Source organism: Torulaspora globosa, chromosome 6, assembly GCF_014133895.1.
Source record: "Torulaspora globosa chromosome 6, complete sequence".
In the NCBI taxonomy this organism is placed as follows: domain Eukaryota; kingdom Fungi; phylum Ascomycota; class Saccharomycetes; order Saccharomycetales; family Saccharomycetaceae; genus Torulaspora; species Torulaspora globosa.
In genome coordinates, this window is record NC_050732.1 from 175222 (window position 1) to 190891 (window position 15670).

General features: G+C 46.3%; 11 protein-coding genes across 11 annotated transcripts; 4 read left to right on the forward strand and 7 right to left on the reverse strand.

The window, feature by feature from the left end:
* Positions 1-389: 389 nt before the first annotated feature.
* Positions 390-1604, forward strand: IDS2 (Ids2p; the record flags this gene model as incomplete). Its single annotated transcript, XM_037284541.1, has 1 exon — positions 390-1604. One exon carries the CDS (start codon positions 390-392, stop codon positions 1602-1604), a length of 1215 nt encoding a protein of 404 aa, XP_037140437.1.
* Positions 1605-1749: 145 nt separating this feature from the next.
* On the forward strand, positions 1750-2634 carry SFH5 (Sfh5p; the record flags this gene model as incomplete). Its single annotated transcript, XM_037284542.1, has 1 exon — positions 1750-2634. The coding sequence occupies one exon, from the start codon at positions 1750-1752 to the stop codon at positions 2632-2634; it is 885 nt and encodes a 294-aa protein (XP_037140438.1).
* Positions 2635-2690: 56 nt separating this feature from the next.
* BIO2 (biotin synthase) lies at positions 2691-3869 on the reverse strand (the record flags this gene model as incomplete). Its single annotated transcript, XM_037284543.1, has 1 exon — positions 2691-3869. One exon carries the CDS (start codon positions 3867-3869, stop codon positions 2691-2693), a length of 1179 nt encoding a protein of 392 aa, XP_037140439.1.
* Positions 3870-5087: 1218 nt separating this feature from the next.
* TIM17 (protein transporter TIM17) lies at positions 5088-5564 on the forward strand (the record flags this gene model as incomplete). Its single annotated transcript, XM_037284544.1, has 1 exon — positions 5088-5564. The coding sequence occupies one exon, from the start codon at positions 5088-5090 to the stop codon at positions 5562-5564; it is 477 nt and encodes a 158-aa protein (XP_037140440.1).
* A 245-nt stretch (positions 5565-5809) lies between these two features.
* On the reverse strand, positions 5810-7963 carry YAK1 (serine/threonine protein kinase YAK1; the record flags this gene model as incomplete). Its single annotated transcript, XM_037284545.1, has 1 exon — positions 5810-7963. The coding sequence occupies one exon, from the start codon at positions 7961-7963 to the stop codon at positions 5810-5812; it is 2154 nt and encodes a 717-aa protein (XP_037140441.1).
* A 529-nt stretch (positions 7964-8492) lies between these two features.
* RPB4 (DNA-directed RNA polymerase II subunit RPB4) lies at positions 8493-9215 on the forward strand (the record flags this gene model as incomplete). Its single annotated transcript, XM_037284546.1, has 1 exon — positions 8493-9215. One exon carries the CDS (start codon positions 8493-8495, stop codon positions 9213-9215), a length of 723 nt encoding a protein of 240 aa, XP_037140442.1.
* Positions 9216-9224: 9 nt separating this feature from the next.
* Positions 9225-10493, reverse strand: YUR1 (mannosyltransferase YUR1; the record flags this gene model as incomplete). Its single annotated transcript, XM_037284547.1, has 1 exon — positions 9225-10493. The coding sequence occupies one exon, from the start codon at positions 10491-10493 to the stop codon at positions 9225-9227; it is 1269 nt and encodes a 422-aa protein (XP_037140443.1).
* Positions 10494-10690: 197 nt separating this feature from the next.
* Positions 10691-11557, reverse strand: UTP30 (Utp30p; the record flags this gene model as incomplete). The annotated part of the gene is made up of 1 exon (XM_037284548.1): positions 10691-11557. One exon carries the CDS (start codon positions 11555-11557, stop codon positions 10691-10693), a length of 867 nt encoding a protein of 288 aa, XP_037140444.1.
* A 193-nt stretch (positions 11558-11750) lies between these two features.
* HG536_0F00960 (uncharacterized protein) lies at positions 11751-12938 on the reverse strand (the record flags this gene model as incomplete). The annotated part of the gene is made up of 1 exon (XM_037284549.1): positions 11751-12938. The coding sequence occupies one exon, from the start codon at positions 12936-12938 to the stop codon at positions 11751-11753; it is 1188 nt and encodes a 395-aa protein (XP_037140445.1).
* A 269-nt stretch (positions 12939-13207) lies between these two features.
* HG536_0F00970 (glycosyltransferase family 8 protein) lies at positions 13208-14938 on the reverse strand (the record flags this gene model as incomplete). The annotated part of the gene is made up of 1 exon (XM_037284550.1): positions 13208-14938. The coding sequence occupies one exon, from the start codon at positions 14936-14938 to the stop codon at positions 13208-13210; it is 1731 nt and encodes a 576-aa protein (XP_037140446.1).
* A 155-nt stretch (positions 14939-15093) lies between these two features.
* HG536_0F00980 (40S ribosomal protein eS21) lies at positions 15094-15527 on the reverse strand (the record flags this gene model as incomplete). The annotated part of the gene is made up of 2 exons (XM_037284551.1): positions 15094-15333; positions 15504-15527. The coding sequence occupies 2 exons, from the start codon at positions 15525-15527 to the stop codon at positions 15094-15096; spliced, it is 264 nt and encodes an 87-aa protein (XP_037140447.1).
* Between the last annotated feature and the right edge of the window lie 143 nt (positions 15528-15670).

The following is a 15670-nucleotide window of genomic DNA, read 5'->3' on the forward strand; positions in this document are numbered from 1 at the left end:
GAACACTCGCTTACACAACAAAGGCCCGTCAGGAAAGAATAGAGAAGCTACCAACTCTTGCAAGGCCACCAGAAGGGTTCAATGGCATCTGAGCCCTCTTATATGCCTTCTTAGCTATGTGGGTGTATCGCACGTGATGGATAGGGTATGCTAGTTAAAGCTGACTAGCCTTATAAGAACTACCATTGCCACAGGGGAAAGGCCGCAAGAGGGCGAGTTGAGTCTCGTTATTGCTATCGATTGCTGGTTGTTGCCGCCGGTCACAAATCCCGAGCTTTGTACGTTGCTTGTCACGCTTTGAACTGATTGCTAGAGGTTTGGAGTAACCCCTGTGCTACTCTTCACGGGTGTATCCTAGGAGTCTATGAAGGTTTAGCTGTTTTGGTGCAATGGAAGAAGAGTCTACATTCTATCCCGATGATTTCAATCTGGAGCTGGCAGACGCGGTCAAGAAGTCGTGGTCGGAACCGCAGGAGCGCTGCCAATCTTCTACACTCTTCTCGCCAGTAGGCACTCCACCAGCTGGCTCTTCTGCGGGTTCGTTCGTGTCTTCGAACAACCAGGGCAGCTTGGTTACTCCGCCAATGACCTCGAATGGGGTGCCCGATGAGTCCTGTCCAGGGCGGAATGTCGAGCGTCATTATTCGCTTACCGAAAACACTCACGAATCGATCAGCGATATTATGGTCGATCTGAGCTTAGGAGATGCTCAGGAGGCGACTCCTGAGTCCCAATTGCAGCCTCGGCCCGTTCGGCGGGGCTCGATTCAGGACGTTCACCGAGTTAGACACCTGCTGAACCCCCGAAGCTCCTTCTCCGGAGCGTCCACAGACGAACCAACGGTCCCAAGGGAAGAGAACGTCGGCTGGGTCACCATACTTGCCGACGATCGGCCAGAAACCATGAAACCCATCATTATTCTAGATCGGTCACTTCAGGCAGTGAAATCGAAATACAGGCTACACGTCCTCCATGATAGGCAGACGAACGCAGCAGAATTGGCTGCTTGTGGGATTAAAACCGTATGTTTCGATGAAACCTTGCCCAAGTCGTTTCGCTGCGCTATCGGCTCCAGTTCCGTGCTGAGTCTATTCGTCGTGCTGGTGGACCGATTGGAGCTTGCATGCTACCTGGCACCAACGTGCATGGTTATGGAGAACGTCGATGAGCTGCTGGAAAGCGAGGAGATCTGCGATGAAATTGACAATGAGACTTGCGTATTGCTGACAAAGGAGTCGTCTGAAGGGGAAGCCAAAAATTGCCTCCAGATCATGATTCTGAGACCCTGCAATGATCTAGCTATGTGCGTCAAAGAACTCTTCACAGTCTATGGTGACCATGGCGAAGAACGGAAAGTGAGCTACAAGGACGATTTTGACGTGCTGAGAACTTTGTTCGATCATACCTGGGGCCACCTGTCATCTGATGAATACTGCACAACTCCAAATTTCCAGCAATTTACTGATAAGCAGTACAAGATAGTCGATTACAGGCTCCTGAAACCATGGATCGAGTCGGAAGAGTCTGCAACCAACTCTCTATGCGAACGATGGCGTTTAGCATGGCAAGATTTTGAGCTATCCTGGAGAGATTCCAGCCTCTAGGAGCGTGGAAACACGAGCTATGTAGTTTGTAATTAGGATTTTGTATAACTTCCATAGTGAAGCATTCGAGCGAACGGCTTAACGAGGAAAGCTGTTAGAAAGGCTTTAACTCAACAAATAGGAAGGTAAGAGATCATTTGGCAGAATGGTGAGCTTCTCAAATTCAGAGGAGCAGGAGATATTTGAGCGTGTATTTGCCGAAATTCCTTCGTTAATCAAGGATAAGTGTGACGGCTACGATGAGTTATACGGCTACAAGTTGAACCCTGACGACGAAGATGCTACAGCCTCAGCATTCTACAAAAAGAATGTTGCTGAGGCATTGATACTCAAATTGTGCAAGGCTTATAGGTTTCAGCATGAGGAGATCGTCAGCAACTTTGTCAAAATCATGAAATGGAGATCTGAATTTAACCCTCTAAGTGCAGCCTTCTTGGAATCACACAATAAAGAATTACAGGAGGTTGGTATTCTTGCCTCATATCCTGAAGGCGAACCAAACAACAGGGTTGTGACGTGGAATCTTTATGGGCATTTAGTAAAGAAGAAGCATTTATTCAAGGACGCTGACAAGTTCGTTCGTTACAGAATTGGGCTTATGGAAAGGGGCTTACGTCTCCTAGACTTTCTTGACAGTGAAAATGACTACATGACCCAGGTACATGATTACAAAGGAGTTTCTGTGTTACGCATGGACAGTGACATCAAGAAATGCACCAAGCAGATCATTGCTATTTTCCAACAAAACTATCCTGAACTGTTATTCGCTAAGTACTTTGTGAACGTTCCTACGCTTCTTCAATGGTTTTACGATATAGTGAAGGCCTTTGTTGATAAGGAGACTATGAAGAAGTTTGTTGTGTTGAATGATGGGTCCAGGCTGGGAAATTACTTACAACATTGCCCAAAGAATCCGTATGGTGGTTTAGACGTCAAGAACACATTGCAGGAAGAAAACGTTGCAGAGGTTAGGCCCACCGAGTATGCGCTTTACCTCCTTGAGAAGCAAAATAACGAGGATATCGATTGATTAAAAGTACTTCCTTATGGAAATTTGATAAATAATATTGAACACTGATAAATAATTCAAGCAGCCGCTGCTTGTAACTTCTTCTTTCTTTGCTCTTCAAGAGCATCATACTGGAATGCCTCCATGGGTTCCAGGCCCCATTTCTTAAGCATAGCTTTGTCCTCATCCCAGCCAACACACTTCGTAGTTAGCATTTTCTTACCGGTGAAAATACTGTTGCAGCCAGCCATGAAGCATAGAAACTGCTCAGTCTCCTTCATTGTGTAACGCCCTGCAGCCAATCTGATAATAGCCTGTGGAATGACAATTCTAGCAGTTGCAATTGTTCTAATAATTTCATCGAACTCCAATTTCTTGGTACTTGGCTTCGCCATTTCGTCGGCCATGGGGGTGCCCTTGATTGCAATAAGTTTGTTAATTGGCAACGATTCTGGATGTGGCGACATGTTCGATAGAGTATACAGGAATCCAATGTGATCTTCCTCCGTTTCGCCTAGACCTAGAATACCGCCTGTGCATGCCTTGATACCAGAATTTTGAACATTCTTGATCGTTTCCAGCCTTTCATCGTAAGTTCTTGTTGTGATGACGTTCTTGTAATGCTCTCTAGAAGTGTCGATGTTGTGATTGTAGGCGGTCAAACCTGCCTCTTTTAGTTGCTTTGATTGCTCCTCATTCAGCATCCCCAGGGTGACGCAGGTCTCCAAGCCCATGTCATTAACCTTGCTGATCATTTCTGAGATCCTCTTCATGGCTGATTTCCTGCCGTTCATGTCTCTCCACGCAGCGCCAAGACAGAACCTTGTGGAACCGTTTCTCTTAGCTTCTTCGGCCTCTTTCAGTACTTCTTCGACCTGCACCAGCTTTTCTGCCTTCAGTCCAGTGTCATTACGAGACGACTGAGAGCAGTACTTGCAATCTTCCGAACATCCACCAGTTTTGATGTTCATCAAAGTACACAATTGAACTTTAGATGCATCCTGCCATTTCCTGTGTTGCAGTTGAGCGTTGTGGACCAATTCAATCAAAGGAGTGTGATAAATGGATGCCAGCTGTTCCTTTGTCCAACTATGACATGGCTCCTCCAACGACATTGCGTATTCGAGTGCTGATTTCGCAAAGCCTGATGGGTTTGGTTGGGATGTTGCTGCTGCCGCGGCTGCCGCCATAGAGGAATTGGCCCTCATGCATACGCCACTAGCGGTGGAAAGTGCTCTCACGCCTCTGGAAAACATTTTGGTTTGCGAACCTTCAAATCTCAGAAATTGCAATTCCCAAGCCAGCCCAAACTAGCTTACACATTCAGCTATTTATACTTTAAATATCTTCCACCGAAAAGTGGGCTAAGCTCATGAATTGCCCAATGCCTGGCGTTGTGAGTTGGCGTTTGTATAATTGTTGAATGGGCTCGTTTTTTCAATTATTTTGAGTCGCCTCGAGATGACTCAAATTACTGTCATCTCGCAATCTCAAGAAAACACAACAAAACAGCGAATCGACGTGCCAGCGAGTGTAGCGACTACTGCGCTCGCCACCGACACCGCCAAACTCCTGCATACTAGCTGTTCTGCCCTCTTACAAGAGGTGCCCAAGTTCTGGGTTTTCATGCCAAAATGCTTTTTCACGCACTAAACGTAAAAATCTAGTGACCCTTACAGTGCCTTTTCCTTGGTTCTTTTAATTCGTCTCTCTGCAAGATATCTGAGTTCAGGCGACAGTCGTATCCTTCTTGCCCCCCCCATTGTGCTGACCCAGCGAGTATCCCCTAGCTACCCATTACTAATCAATTTTCTGTCTCTTGTGAAGCTCTGATTTACTGACGCTGACGCGCGCCAGCGCCGGAATATTCTCGAAATTGTAGATGATCAGGGGCCGTCTATATAAAAGGAGCGATCCAGCAAGGCTGAGTTTGCTCATACGAAGTGCTGGCAGAGCTGGGGAGAATACTATTATGACAGGAGTGACCAAGAGACTGAACCTAGCACAGCATCGACGCAGAGGAAGAGTCCTCCGAAGCAGGAGGCAGGAAAGAAGACAGGGTAGAGGCGTGGAAGCCCTGGAAGAGGCTTTAAATGAACACAGCGAGCTCGGGCTGGATACTACGGGACGGCAGCCGCAGTCAAACATAATCTACTATTTCATCGAGCTGCGACGTCCGCGCGAGGAGGAACCGAGCGCAGAGGGAGACGTAGCCGGACCACCGGGGGCCCGCTGGTTGCAGGTGCCGCATTAGACATGGCAACGGACACAGAGCATCTCTAAGCACTACAGAGTTGTAGCATAGGCATATAGTTTTGTATAGTTAAGAGATTTTAGAGGTTACCCTGACAGCAGGACGTACAAAGCGACCTGATATTTTTCATCAAGAGAAGATGCAATAAGAGCTAAAAACTTACCAATTGATGGTGATTTCACGGCTCAATTGGCGAGTAGGTAATCAGGACTAGAGGATTATGTCAGCCGATCATTCCAGGGATCCCTGTCCCATTGTTATATTAAACGATTTCGGTGGTGCGTTTGCGATGGGTGCCATTGGTGGGTGCGTTTGGCACGGTATTAAAGGATTCAGAAACTCTCCGCTGGGTGAGAGAGGCTCTGGAGCGATGAGTGCTATCAAGGCGCGTGCTCCTGTGGTGGGCGGCAATTTTGGTGTTTGGGGTGGGTTGTTTTCTACATTTGACTGTGCCGTGAAGGCGGTGAGAAAGAGAGAGGACCCATGGAACGCGATCATTGCAGGGTTTTTCACTGGTGGTGCGTTGGCGATCAGAGGAGGTTGGAGACACACGAGAAACGGTGCTATTACATGTGCCTGTCTGTTGGGTGTTATCGAGGGAGTCGGTTTGATGTTTCAGCGATACATGGCTTGGCAAGCCAAGCCAATGGCTCCGCCATTGCCCGAATCATCGTCGCCACAACCGCTACAGGCTTGATTATATGGATACACGGCTACTTTCCATCGACTTTGTGGTTGGAGGCTGCCGCCTCCCCTGTATGGCTTGCATTAGACTTGTATATAAGACATGGTTGTATATATACTCTAAATTGATTAATGACTTCAACTGGAATACGACAGTTTATTCTCTGAAGCTGTCCCTGATGTAAAAATTAGATTAGAGTGTCGCTAGAGGCCACAAACATGCCGATGTCTAACATGTCCTCTCTCTAGCTATTGTAGTTAGTCCTCACCTATGCGTAGTTTATTGAATTCCCTTGTGGCGCCCTCTTGTAGCGAAGGGTGCCTAATGTTTCCTGGTCTGCTGCTCATGCCAGCTAGGGATGAAGCAGCCGTGGCTGTGCCTTGGAATGATCCAGGCGGATACCACTCCCCTGTGAAAGCTTGCTGCGTGATGAAAGGATGCATTGATGCCTGCTGTGGGGTCCATCTCTCCAAAGGGTTCAAGTTGAGTATTCCCTGGAGAAAATGGGTCAGGCATCTTCGATCTTGCATTTCTTGCTCCACCAGGACATTATTATTTTTTATTTTCTTCGATATCCTGTAATGAGCTATGATATCCTGTAATGAGTCCCATTTGAAATATTGCTTACTTGGCTGCTCCTGTGCACCGTACTCTTCGTTGTATTCTTCCACAGTCTTCAGTTTGTATTTTGGAGCCTCCTTGGAAGTACTTCCGTTATTTATCTCGTTGCTGTCCCACTTGCGTAAAAATTTCGTTGTATTTTTACCCATATCCATCATCCAAGATGGCGGGTAGCCTAGACAGTTTATGATCCTCGTCAATTGGTTGAACTCGGATGATCCCGGAAAAATTGGGATCCCTAGAAACAGCTCGGCCACTATACAACCGAGAGACCAGATGTCAATGCTTGTGGAATACGGAATCCCCAGTATAACTTCGGGTGCCCGATAAAACCTGGACTGAATATATGTATAGATAGTTCTTCTCTCTTCACATGATGAACCAAAATCGACTATCTTTAGCTCTGGCTTATCTGGTGAACAGAGAAGAATGTTCTCGGGCTTCAAATCGCAATGTACTAGCTTGGCGTCTTTCAGCACACATAAAGAATCCAACAATTGCGTCGTGAAAGATCGTATTAGGTGTATAGTCAACCCATGGAACTGATTCTGCTTTAGCAATTCGTATAAGTTATTGCTTAGAAGCTCAAACACCAGACATAGATGATTTTTATGGATAAACGTGTCGTGCAATCTCAGAAAGTGGTGTTCGTTTCTAGGATCAACCTTCGTGTTGAGCAACTCAAGAATCTTAGCTTCTGTTATACTCTGGTTCAGATACTCAGTTCTCGATTTCACCACTTTAACTGCCAGTATCTCCTTTGTAAGAACGTTCTGACACTTCACCACCTGACCAAAAGTACCTTGCCCCAGTATATCCAGCACAAGATATTTCCTGTTCTGCTCCGTTCCGAGCACATCATTGACGTAAAGAATGTAATCGCTATTGATATTGTCGTAACCATTGTTGCACTTTGGCTCGCTCGGTTTGGTTAGCACCCTCTTTGGATTCTTGGAAGTCTGATACGAGAAGTCGTGTGAGCAAAGAGAATAGGTTGTGATTAGACTTTTCGTCAGGGCGATAAGGGGCGAAATCGTCTTTGAGTTTAGAGATGCTCGCCTGAACTTAGGAGTAGGATTAACTGTAGGCGCCAGATCGCTCCTTGAGGTACACTTTTGCATTTGCGGAATGACCACCTGCTGAGCTGCCACCGCACCATCGCGTCTCAATTGCTTATACGGGGGCTGCAATGAAGTCGTTGGGCTGGTACTTGGCGGGTACGCACTCAATCTTCTGTATGGCGAAACCATAGGTGCCATCGGCGGCGTAGACACGCCTGGTGCATTCGAAACGTTTGGCAAATTCTGCGGATAATGCACTACTGCCACGCTTTGTCTCCGTTGGGCATCCTGCGGATTAAAAACGCCCGGAGGGACAAATCTACCGCTGTTGAAGGACTGCTGCTGCAGCTGCTGCTGAGGAAAAAACATCGGCCTCTGTGACTGTCGCTGGCCATGCACGTTCGGATAAGCCTTGGCATCGTCATACTCGAACGGGTTAGGACCAGGTGCCCTCGCCGGTGGTACCACCAAGCTTGATTTCCTCCTCGCCGTGGAGTCTATATTTTCATCGCCGCAACTTATCAACAGTTCCTGCTCTTCTGTCAGATTAATCTTCTCCCCATTCTTAACCCCCCAAGGGTTAACAAAGTTGAAATTGACGTGCTGTTGCTGCGGCGGTTGCTGCTGCTGCTGCGAATTTCCATCCGGGCTCATAAACAGCGGGTTCCATATAGTCTCGTTTTTCCTCTCACCCTCTTCATTGCAATTGGCTTGTAATTCCGATTGCATCACAATCTTTCTTCAATTGCCTCCTCAGAACGGCCAAATTTCGGTCTGCTGGGATTCAAATATTCTCTGAAGGATCAAGCAACGCTATGAAAGTCTGTGTCGAGCAAAACAGCGACCTTTTAGCACATCTCCACCGTCATATTGGTCATTATTACTGGTGATTAACCTCCTCTGCCATGCTGGGATCAACCATCACTCCTTACGTGCTTGGTCCACGTGAGCAGCGGTACCATCCGGCTTACGCAAGCCATAGTTAAGCTTGTCAACGCAATTGCCACGTAAATCGGCCCATTGAAGACCTTAGCGAAGCAGGCCTGGTTACTCTTAGGTTGACTGGTGGCTCGTAGGCCTTGTTGTGACGCGAAGCTGCATTTCGCTGTAAGATCGGAGCCGGGTAACAAGCAATTCGTAAGGCGAGTACCTGAACAAAGACTATGCTATAATCACTTCTGATGGGAAGAACAGGTTGAAGAGCGTATCAGGGTCGATTTAGAGCGCATCGGAGGTTATCTGATTGCTGGAAGCAACAATGAATGTACCTGTTTCGACAATTCAGACGAGAAGGAGGTTGAAAAAAGTGGAAGAAGAGGAAAATGCAGCAACGTTGCAGTTGGGACAGGAGTTTCAGATGAGGCAGTTGAATCATCAGGGCGAAGAGGAGGAGCTGATTGCATTGAACTTGAGTGAAGCTCGGCTCGTCATAAAGGAGGCGCTTGTAGAGCGGAAAAGGGCTTTCAGGCGTACGCAGCACAAGCGAAAGGCTAAAAAGAGAGATAGATCGAACGCTGTGAATAAGCAGGAGGATGACTCCACACTAGTGGACGGTAGGGAGAACGATGTGGGGCCCAACGGACAGCACTATGGAGACGGGAGTCGTGATAGCGATCTCGATGACGAGGAAGACGAGGAAGACGACAATGCATTTATGCACACTGAGACGCGTGAAAAAGAGCTAGAATCTTTAGATGCGCTTCTGGAGCAGACTACAGGGGGAAATAACAAGGATCTTAAGAATACAATGGAATATTTGACAAATTTTTCTAGATTTCGGGACCAAGAGACGGTCAGTGCTGTCATCCAGCTGTTGAAGAGCGCTGGGTTGCATCCTTTTGAAGTAGCTCAGCTGGGAACGCTTGCGTGTGACACGGCAGATGAAGCAAAGACGTTGATACCTAGCTTGAATAATAAAATCTCAGATGACGATCTGGAGAGAATCCTGAAGGAGCTGTCGAATTTGGAAACACTATACTAGAGTCGTTTGTCAATTTGTTTGATTGTCCTTCAAGAAACGTTTGCCATCCCCGTTTTTCCACCATCTCATGAGGCAGCTGTTGGGCGAAATATCTATGTTGCTTGCCGCCTGAGCATCGCATTGGCATCTCTGTTGTAACCTTAAATAATAGCTTGTGGGGCACGTACTGAATGGCGCGTGGAAATATCCTAACTCATCAAAATGTATAATTTCATCCCGGTTGAGCAGTAACGAGACAGCAATGCTATGAACAGGTGCATCACCCCATCTCTCATAGTGAAAGCCTCCTTTGGAGTCGAGGAAATCAAAAAACCGTTTGTAGCGGTCACTTCGAAAGAAGTTGAGATCTCCGATCTCGAAATTTGACCAAAAATGGCAAAGGTTGTAGTCGGTATTAGAGTCAATAATCGGTGAAAACTTCCCAATGATACCACTATCGGTTATGAAGTTATAGGAATTGTTCACCATTGCAACGTCATCTGGAAAGGTGTCTAAATACTCCTCAACAGTGTCCCACAAGGTAGTGATAGTATCTTCGTATTCATAGAGGCTAATAACGAACCCATATTTCTTCTTGTTATGTCTCATGAGTTTAAATGGATCGTAGGGGAAATCGCAAAAATATTCAACGTCTGGCTCTACTCGGAAGTAATAATCGTACGAGTCCAAGATCTTTTGTCTGAAGAAGTAACCGGAGTTAAATCGACACATGTTGCGATACGATTTAGAGCCTCCATAGAGCACTCCTCTGTCCCTCAGCAGTTCTAATCTGTCCTCGAATAGCTGCTCATCTATCCAATTCGGACGATCCCAATCTTCCGAAGGAATAAGGGCATAGTGCGTATTACCACTGGCCATTGCCGTTGTTGCCTCCATGAACTCTTGCGTAAAAGGAAGATCATTCAGGAAAACCCAGTCGTAATGGTAATCCCTGTTGAATCTGTCTTCGAGGGACCTCATGGATTTCAAAGCCCCTGACAATTCGAAATTTCTCACCAGCATCAGAAGCGTAGCGTTCTCCTTTGTTGGGATTATGCTATTGCCCGCCGAAAGCACATCATCGTCATAGGTATTGGTTGATAGTTTCAAAGGTTTGAGTAAACTTCGTCGTCTTATTCCATCGTACTTCTCGACAGCATGCTTTGAATTCTCGAAGAAGGCATTCTCAATTTTGTATCGATTGTTGCAATGTTGAGCAGTGGTGAAGAGCGATTGAATGAAGAGGCCGCCAAGCACGGTGAGCAAAACGATTGCTAGTTGAATGGTTTTATCTTTCATGTGCGGCAAACCATCAGCTGCAATACGTCCTCGACAGGGGGAGAATTGCTCAATTGAACGAATAGCCAATTTTTATGGCGAAATAAGCGATGACTTTGTTGGTGTTCGTCTTTTGTATTCACCAAATAATCCAGCACGCCCAGCAAACTGTACAGCTTATATGACTAAATAAATCCCTTATTTCTACAGCTACTGTTTCAAAGTCTTAGCGGTTCATCGCGAGGCTCATCGGTAGTCTCGCGAGCCTTCTCGTAGATGGACAGAGAAGGACTATTGCTTGTCTTGACGAAAACCGAAGTGATGCCACCTTTTATGACACCACCTTGCGGCCTTTTGTTCTTATCAGTTAGAAATTCCATCACGTCGTGGGCATTTTCTATCATTTCGGCTACCGATGTCTTGCCAATTATACCAATCTTGACGCTGAGGCAGTTGTCGTTGTTGGGAACATAGGAGGTATTCTTGCAGATGCTCCTCAGCTGAGCCCTAACATAGGAGGGATCACACTCGTCGGGCATTTTCTGACCTTTTGCGGGAACCATTCGGGAGAAGCGAATAACGAAAGGCAGTTTCTTATTCCCATGGTAAAATCTATTTCCAAGGATATCACCAAGTAGGTGATGAACCCGAAAATCTGCCACAATTAGGTCAAATTCCTTATATATATGACTCATCTTAGCGCCTCTAAATCGACGCTTCAGGTTCTTGATGCTAATGATTTCTTTGAAAAGATCTGATGTAGCACTGTCAGCAGTTAATGCTGCGCGATATTTGTTGCTTGGATCTTTGGTAATTAACAGGATCCGTAGATCCTTTGGCTTATTAAGCTTGCATGATCTCAATGGGATTATTCGCGGTACATAATCCTTCTGTATGCCCATCTTTTTGCCCATGTACAGAATCATATGAACATTCTTATCCTGCTTTAAGTTCCTGTCACTTTCACAATGAGCTAGCAACGATTCTAAGGCCCTGACAGCGACGCCATCCTTGTCCAACCGTATTGGAGATACCATTAATGTGATAAAGTTTCGATTGCCAGTGCTCTGTACTTCATTGTTCATAAACTCAGCTTGCGATGAGCTTGAAAAATTTGTGCGCTTGTACAATAACGCAGTGATTTATATATACTAATAATGATAGCTTTAGAGTGTTTACGCGCCAAGTCTGATGATGATCAGCTCATCTTGTCAGCTCGAACGCACCAAGTAGAATAGAAAAGGTACATCTCTCGATGCGAACTATATATCAATTTCCTTAGGTGAACAATTCAGCAATGTTGGATGGCAATTCCTCGATTTGGGTGGAGTAGAAAGTTTCCAATTCTCTCATAGCACCAACATCCTCGTTGGTGACGAAGTTGATGGCAACACCCTTTCTACCGAAACGACCACCTCTACCGATTCTGTGGATGTAGTTTTCCTTGTTGGTTGGCAAGTCGTAGTTGATAACCAAGGAGACTTGTTGGACATCAATACCTCTAGCCAACAAATCGGTGGAGATTAAGATTCTGGAAGAGCCACTTCTGAATTCCTTCATGATGATGTCTCTCTCTTGTTGTGGCAAGTCGGAGTAGATGGAGGAGACAGTGAAGTTGTCGGCCTTCAATTTTTGGGTCAACTCTTCGACCTTTCTTCTGGTGTTACAGAAGATAACGGCCTGGGTGACGGAGATGGAATCGTACAAGTCGGTCAAACAGTCATACTTGTATAGTTCTTGCTCGACATTAATGTAAAATTGTTGGATACCTTCCAAGGTCAATTCATCCTTCTTGACCAAGATTCTGACTGGGTTTCTCATGAATTTGGTGGTGACTTCCAAGACGTCCTTTGGCATGGTAGCAGACAACAAGACGACTTGTGTGGTTGGTGGTAGCAGTGTGAAAATTTGGTAGATTTGTTCTTTGAAACCAGAAGACAACATTTCATCGGCTTCATCCAAGATGAACATTTTGATGTTGTCAGTCTTGAACTTACGTCTTTGGATGTTGTCGAAGACACGACCTGGGGTACCAACGACAATTTGAGCGTCTCTCAAACCTTCAGCATCTTCTTGGAAGGAAGTACCACCGATACAGGCGTGAACCTTGATGTCCATGTGGAAAGCCAAAGCAATGACAACCTTTTGGATTTGGAGAGCCAATTCTCTGGTTGGAGCCAAGATCAAAGCTTGTGGAGACTTCAAAGAACTGTCAATTCTTTGCAAAGCTGCAATCGAGAAGGTACCAGTCTTACCAGTACCGGATTGAGCTTGAGCCAAGACATCGTGACCTTCAACAATAGGCAAGATAGCACGCTGTTGAATAGCAGATGGATCTTCGAAACCATAACCAAAGACACCTCTCAATAGTTCATTCTTCAAGTTCATGTCATCGAACTTGTAAACAACCTTATCATAGTTGGTTTGGATTTGGGATTCCTCAACTTCAGTAATACCTTCAGACATATTGTAAGTGGCTAATTCTTTCTATCTGGTCTGCTTAATGTGTACTCTAAACACTATTAGGTGATCCATCTAAATACAAGCTCATCATCTATATCCTATTGCTTGCTTGAGGGCCCTCAGGAAGAAAATTTTTCAGTCGTTCATCACGACGATCGACCGTATGGAGCGACAGGGATTCGATCCTCGATGAGAAGAGCGAGAAGAACGGCCAGAAGAACGCTTGAACTGGTTCATAACGAGATCAATTGAGGTCGCTGAGATCTGGAAACTTAGTCAGGAAATACCCTTTCAACCTCTTGTAAGTAGTTTGTTTCTTCCCAGTCGAAAACGTGTCGCGGCACAGGGTCCGGTTCGCAGTCTTCCTTGATCATTTCCAGCACCTCTTCGACCCTCGGGACAGGCTGAACATTGTCTTGGTCCTCCGGCCGGGTGCCAGTAATCTTTGGCTGCGAGAAGTGCGGCAGGTCGCGTTCATTGGGAAATACCCGCTCGACAACACGCCCTGATAACTGCTTTCGCGCTGCATTTTGTAGCGTGGCCGACCGGTGTGCGGCCGATAAGGGGATTGGAAGCCCCGAAGTTGCCGTAATCTGCGGAGCTACTTCCTCATCAGGAGCAGGGGCTGAACTAGAATCCGAGGTTCCTGCCACGGAGAACTCCCCGAGTTGTTTGGTCAATTCATTAGTGTCATACTGATCAACATCAGGGAAAACACGTTCTGTATGATCTCGAGCGACAACTGGTCCTGGGTGCCACGAACCTACGTGACCTGTGTCGTAGCTTTCGGTGCTTTCAGGCTCTTCCTGCATGATTCGCTTATTGAAACTGTCCCAGTCCACAACCTGCACTGCACTTTCTTGAGGCGATTCCGCATGCGAGACATGTTGATGCTTTGAAACAACGGTTTTGGTGCCTTCGGGTTCTTGCTGCATGGCTGGTTTATCAAAACCGTCCAAATTTATCACTTTCGCTGCACTCTCTTGGGGTGGCTCCACACGCCATACATTCAGATGCCCTGAGTCGTAGCTTTCGATGCTTTCAGGCTCTTGTTGCATAACCCTTTGATGGAATTCTTCCCAGTTTGCCAACGGTGCTGCGTTCTCTTGCCGTGGCTCCGGAGCTGTCGGCCTCTGGAGGCCCATCTCTTCAAAAAATTGAGTCAGACCAAATCTCTCCAAGAATTCATTATACACCTGGCCCCAACGACTGACATATCCATCGGCGCTGCTGCCGCTGAGCCAGCCTTTCCACGGCTTATTCTCGCCAATAAAGTGAACCAACCTTATCTGCGACTGGAAGTATCTCACAGCGGGAGAACTCTGGTACCCGTAGTTTGGAACCGTAACATTGTAAATGAACGGCAGTCGAACCCAGCTGTACCGCGATGGTCCCTGGTCAGTTTCTGCGCAGTACGGATTGAAAAATTGATTGAGGATCCCTTGATCTGCACCATCGATGGATGTGTGACTGAGAATAAATTTATGAAGCTCGGAGGCTAGATTGATATCCGGCCTCAGCATGAGTACTCCGCTGTTAAACATATCGGGCCAGCCAATATCGGGTGCTCCACCAATCTGACGGCTTTCCTGTTGCGGAATCAACTCAAAGATATTCAGAAATTCTTCATTGAGCGGTAAAGTGTCGGCATCGAGGTAAAGCACTCTATCAAATTGCGTCAGTTCCCAGAGACGGGCTTTAATCAACGCAAATGATAATTCCGGTCTATTCAGAAGTCTCAGATTCTCCGCATTTCTCTCAACAGTCGAATCCTGGTCCTGCAAGGGATCTACAAGTACAATGTCGTTATACAACAACCGAACCAAAGTCTTAGAGAGTTCGCTCAACGCACCACTCCACAGTTCCTTCGAGACCACTAAACAGGTCCGTATGTTTCCCTTATTACGCAGCAGTTTGGCCAACTGATGGCCGAGTGTAAAGACTCCCGGCAAGTAATCTGTCGAGTATAGTAGAGTTGCAACCGCACATCTTGCTGATACCATTCTATAGGCGCGCTCTCTTGTATTCTGTCCTTCCCAAGGAGCTTTTCCAGTTTATTTAAATATGTGGGGCATGCAGCCCCCAGAAATTCACAAATGTAAATATGATTATATGTAATGGATATCGAAAACGTATCTAGCACGGAATTGATCCACGTTTAACGGGAGTAAGACCAGACGTTCTTCAACAAACCGTCATTTTGAGCCAAACGGTTCAAGGAGTCGTCACCTTCACCTCTGGCTCTAACGTAACCGGACAAAGCGTAAGTGATGTATTCACCTGGGATGGCACGGCCCTCCTCGTCGACCTTGGCGATGTTGATTTGCACAGAGGCGTGGTCCTTAGCCTTAATAATTCTGTTTGTAGCGGAACACTTTCTTGGAACGTAAAGTTCGACCTGAATAAAGCACAAATCGTTAGTATCAGATGAGCGTCGCGTGGTAATTCACAAGTATAGGGAAGTATCGCATCTCGTGGTTCCTAGCTCAATCTTACTGCAGGTTCTCGGCATCGACATTCTCTATACGGCTATCTTAATTCATCTCTTGCACCGAGTCTGAAACATACTAATTGGCCCTTATCGTTTTCCATCTTGGCTTACTTGGTTGACTCTAGGTTACCTTTGAAACTCCTTGCTGATCACTGCAACACTAACTAAAATGAGTATATCTATCGTTACTGCCGTAATCGGTATTCTGTCAGATGGGCCAATTTTTCAAAAACCTGCGTGGCGC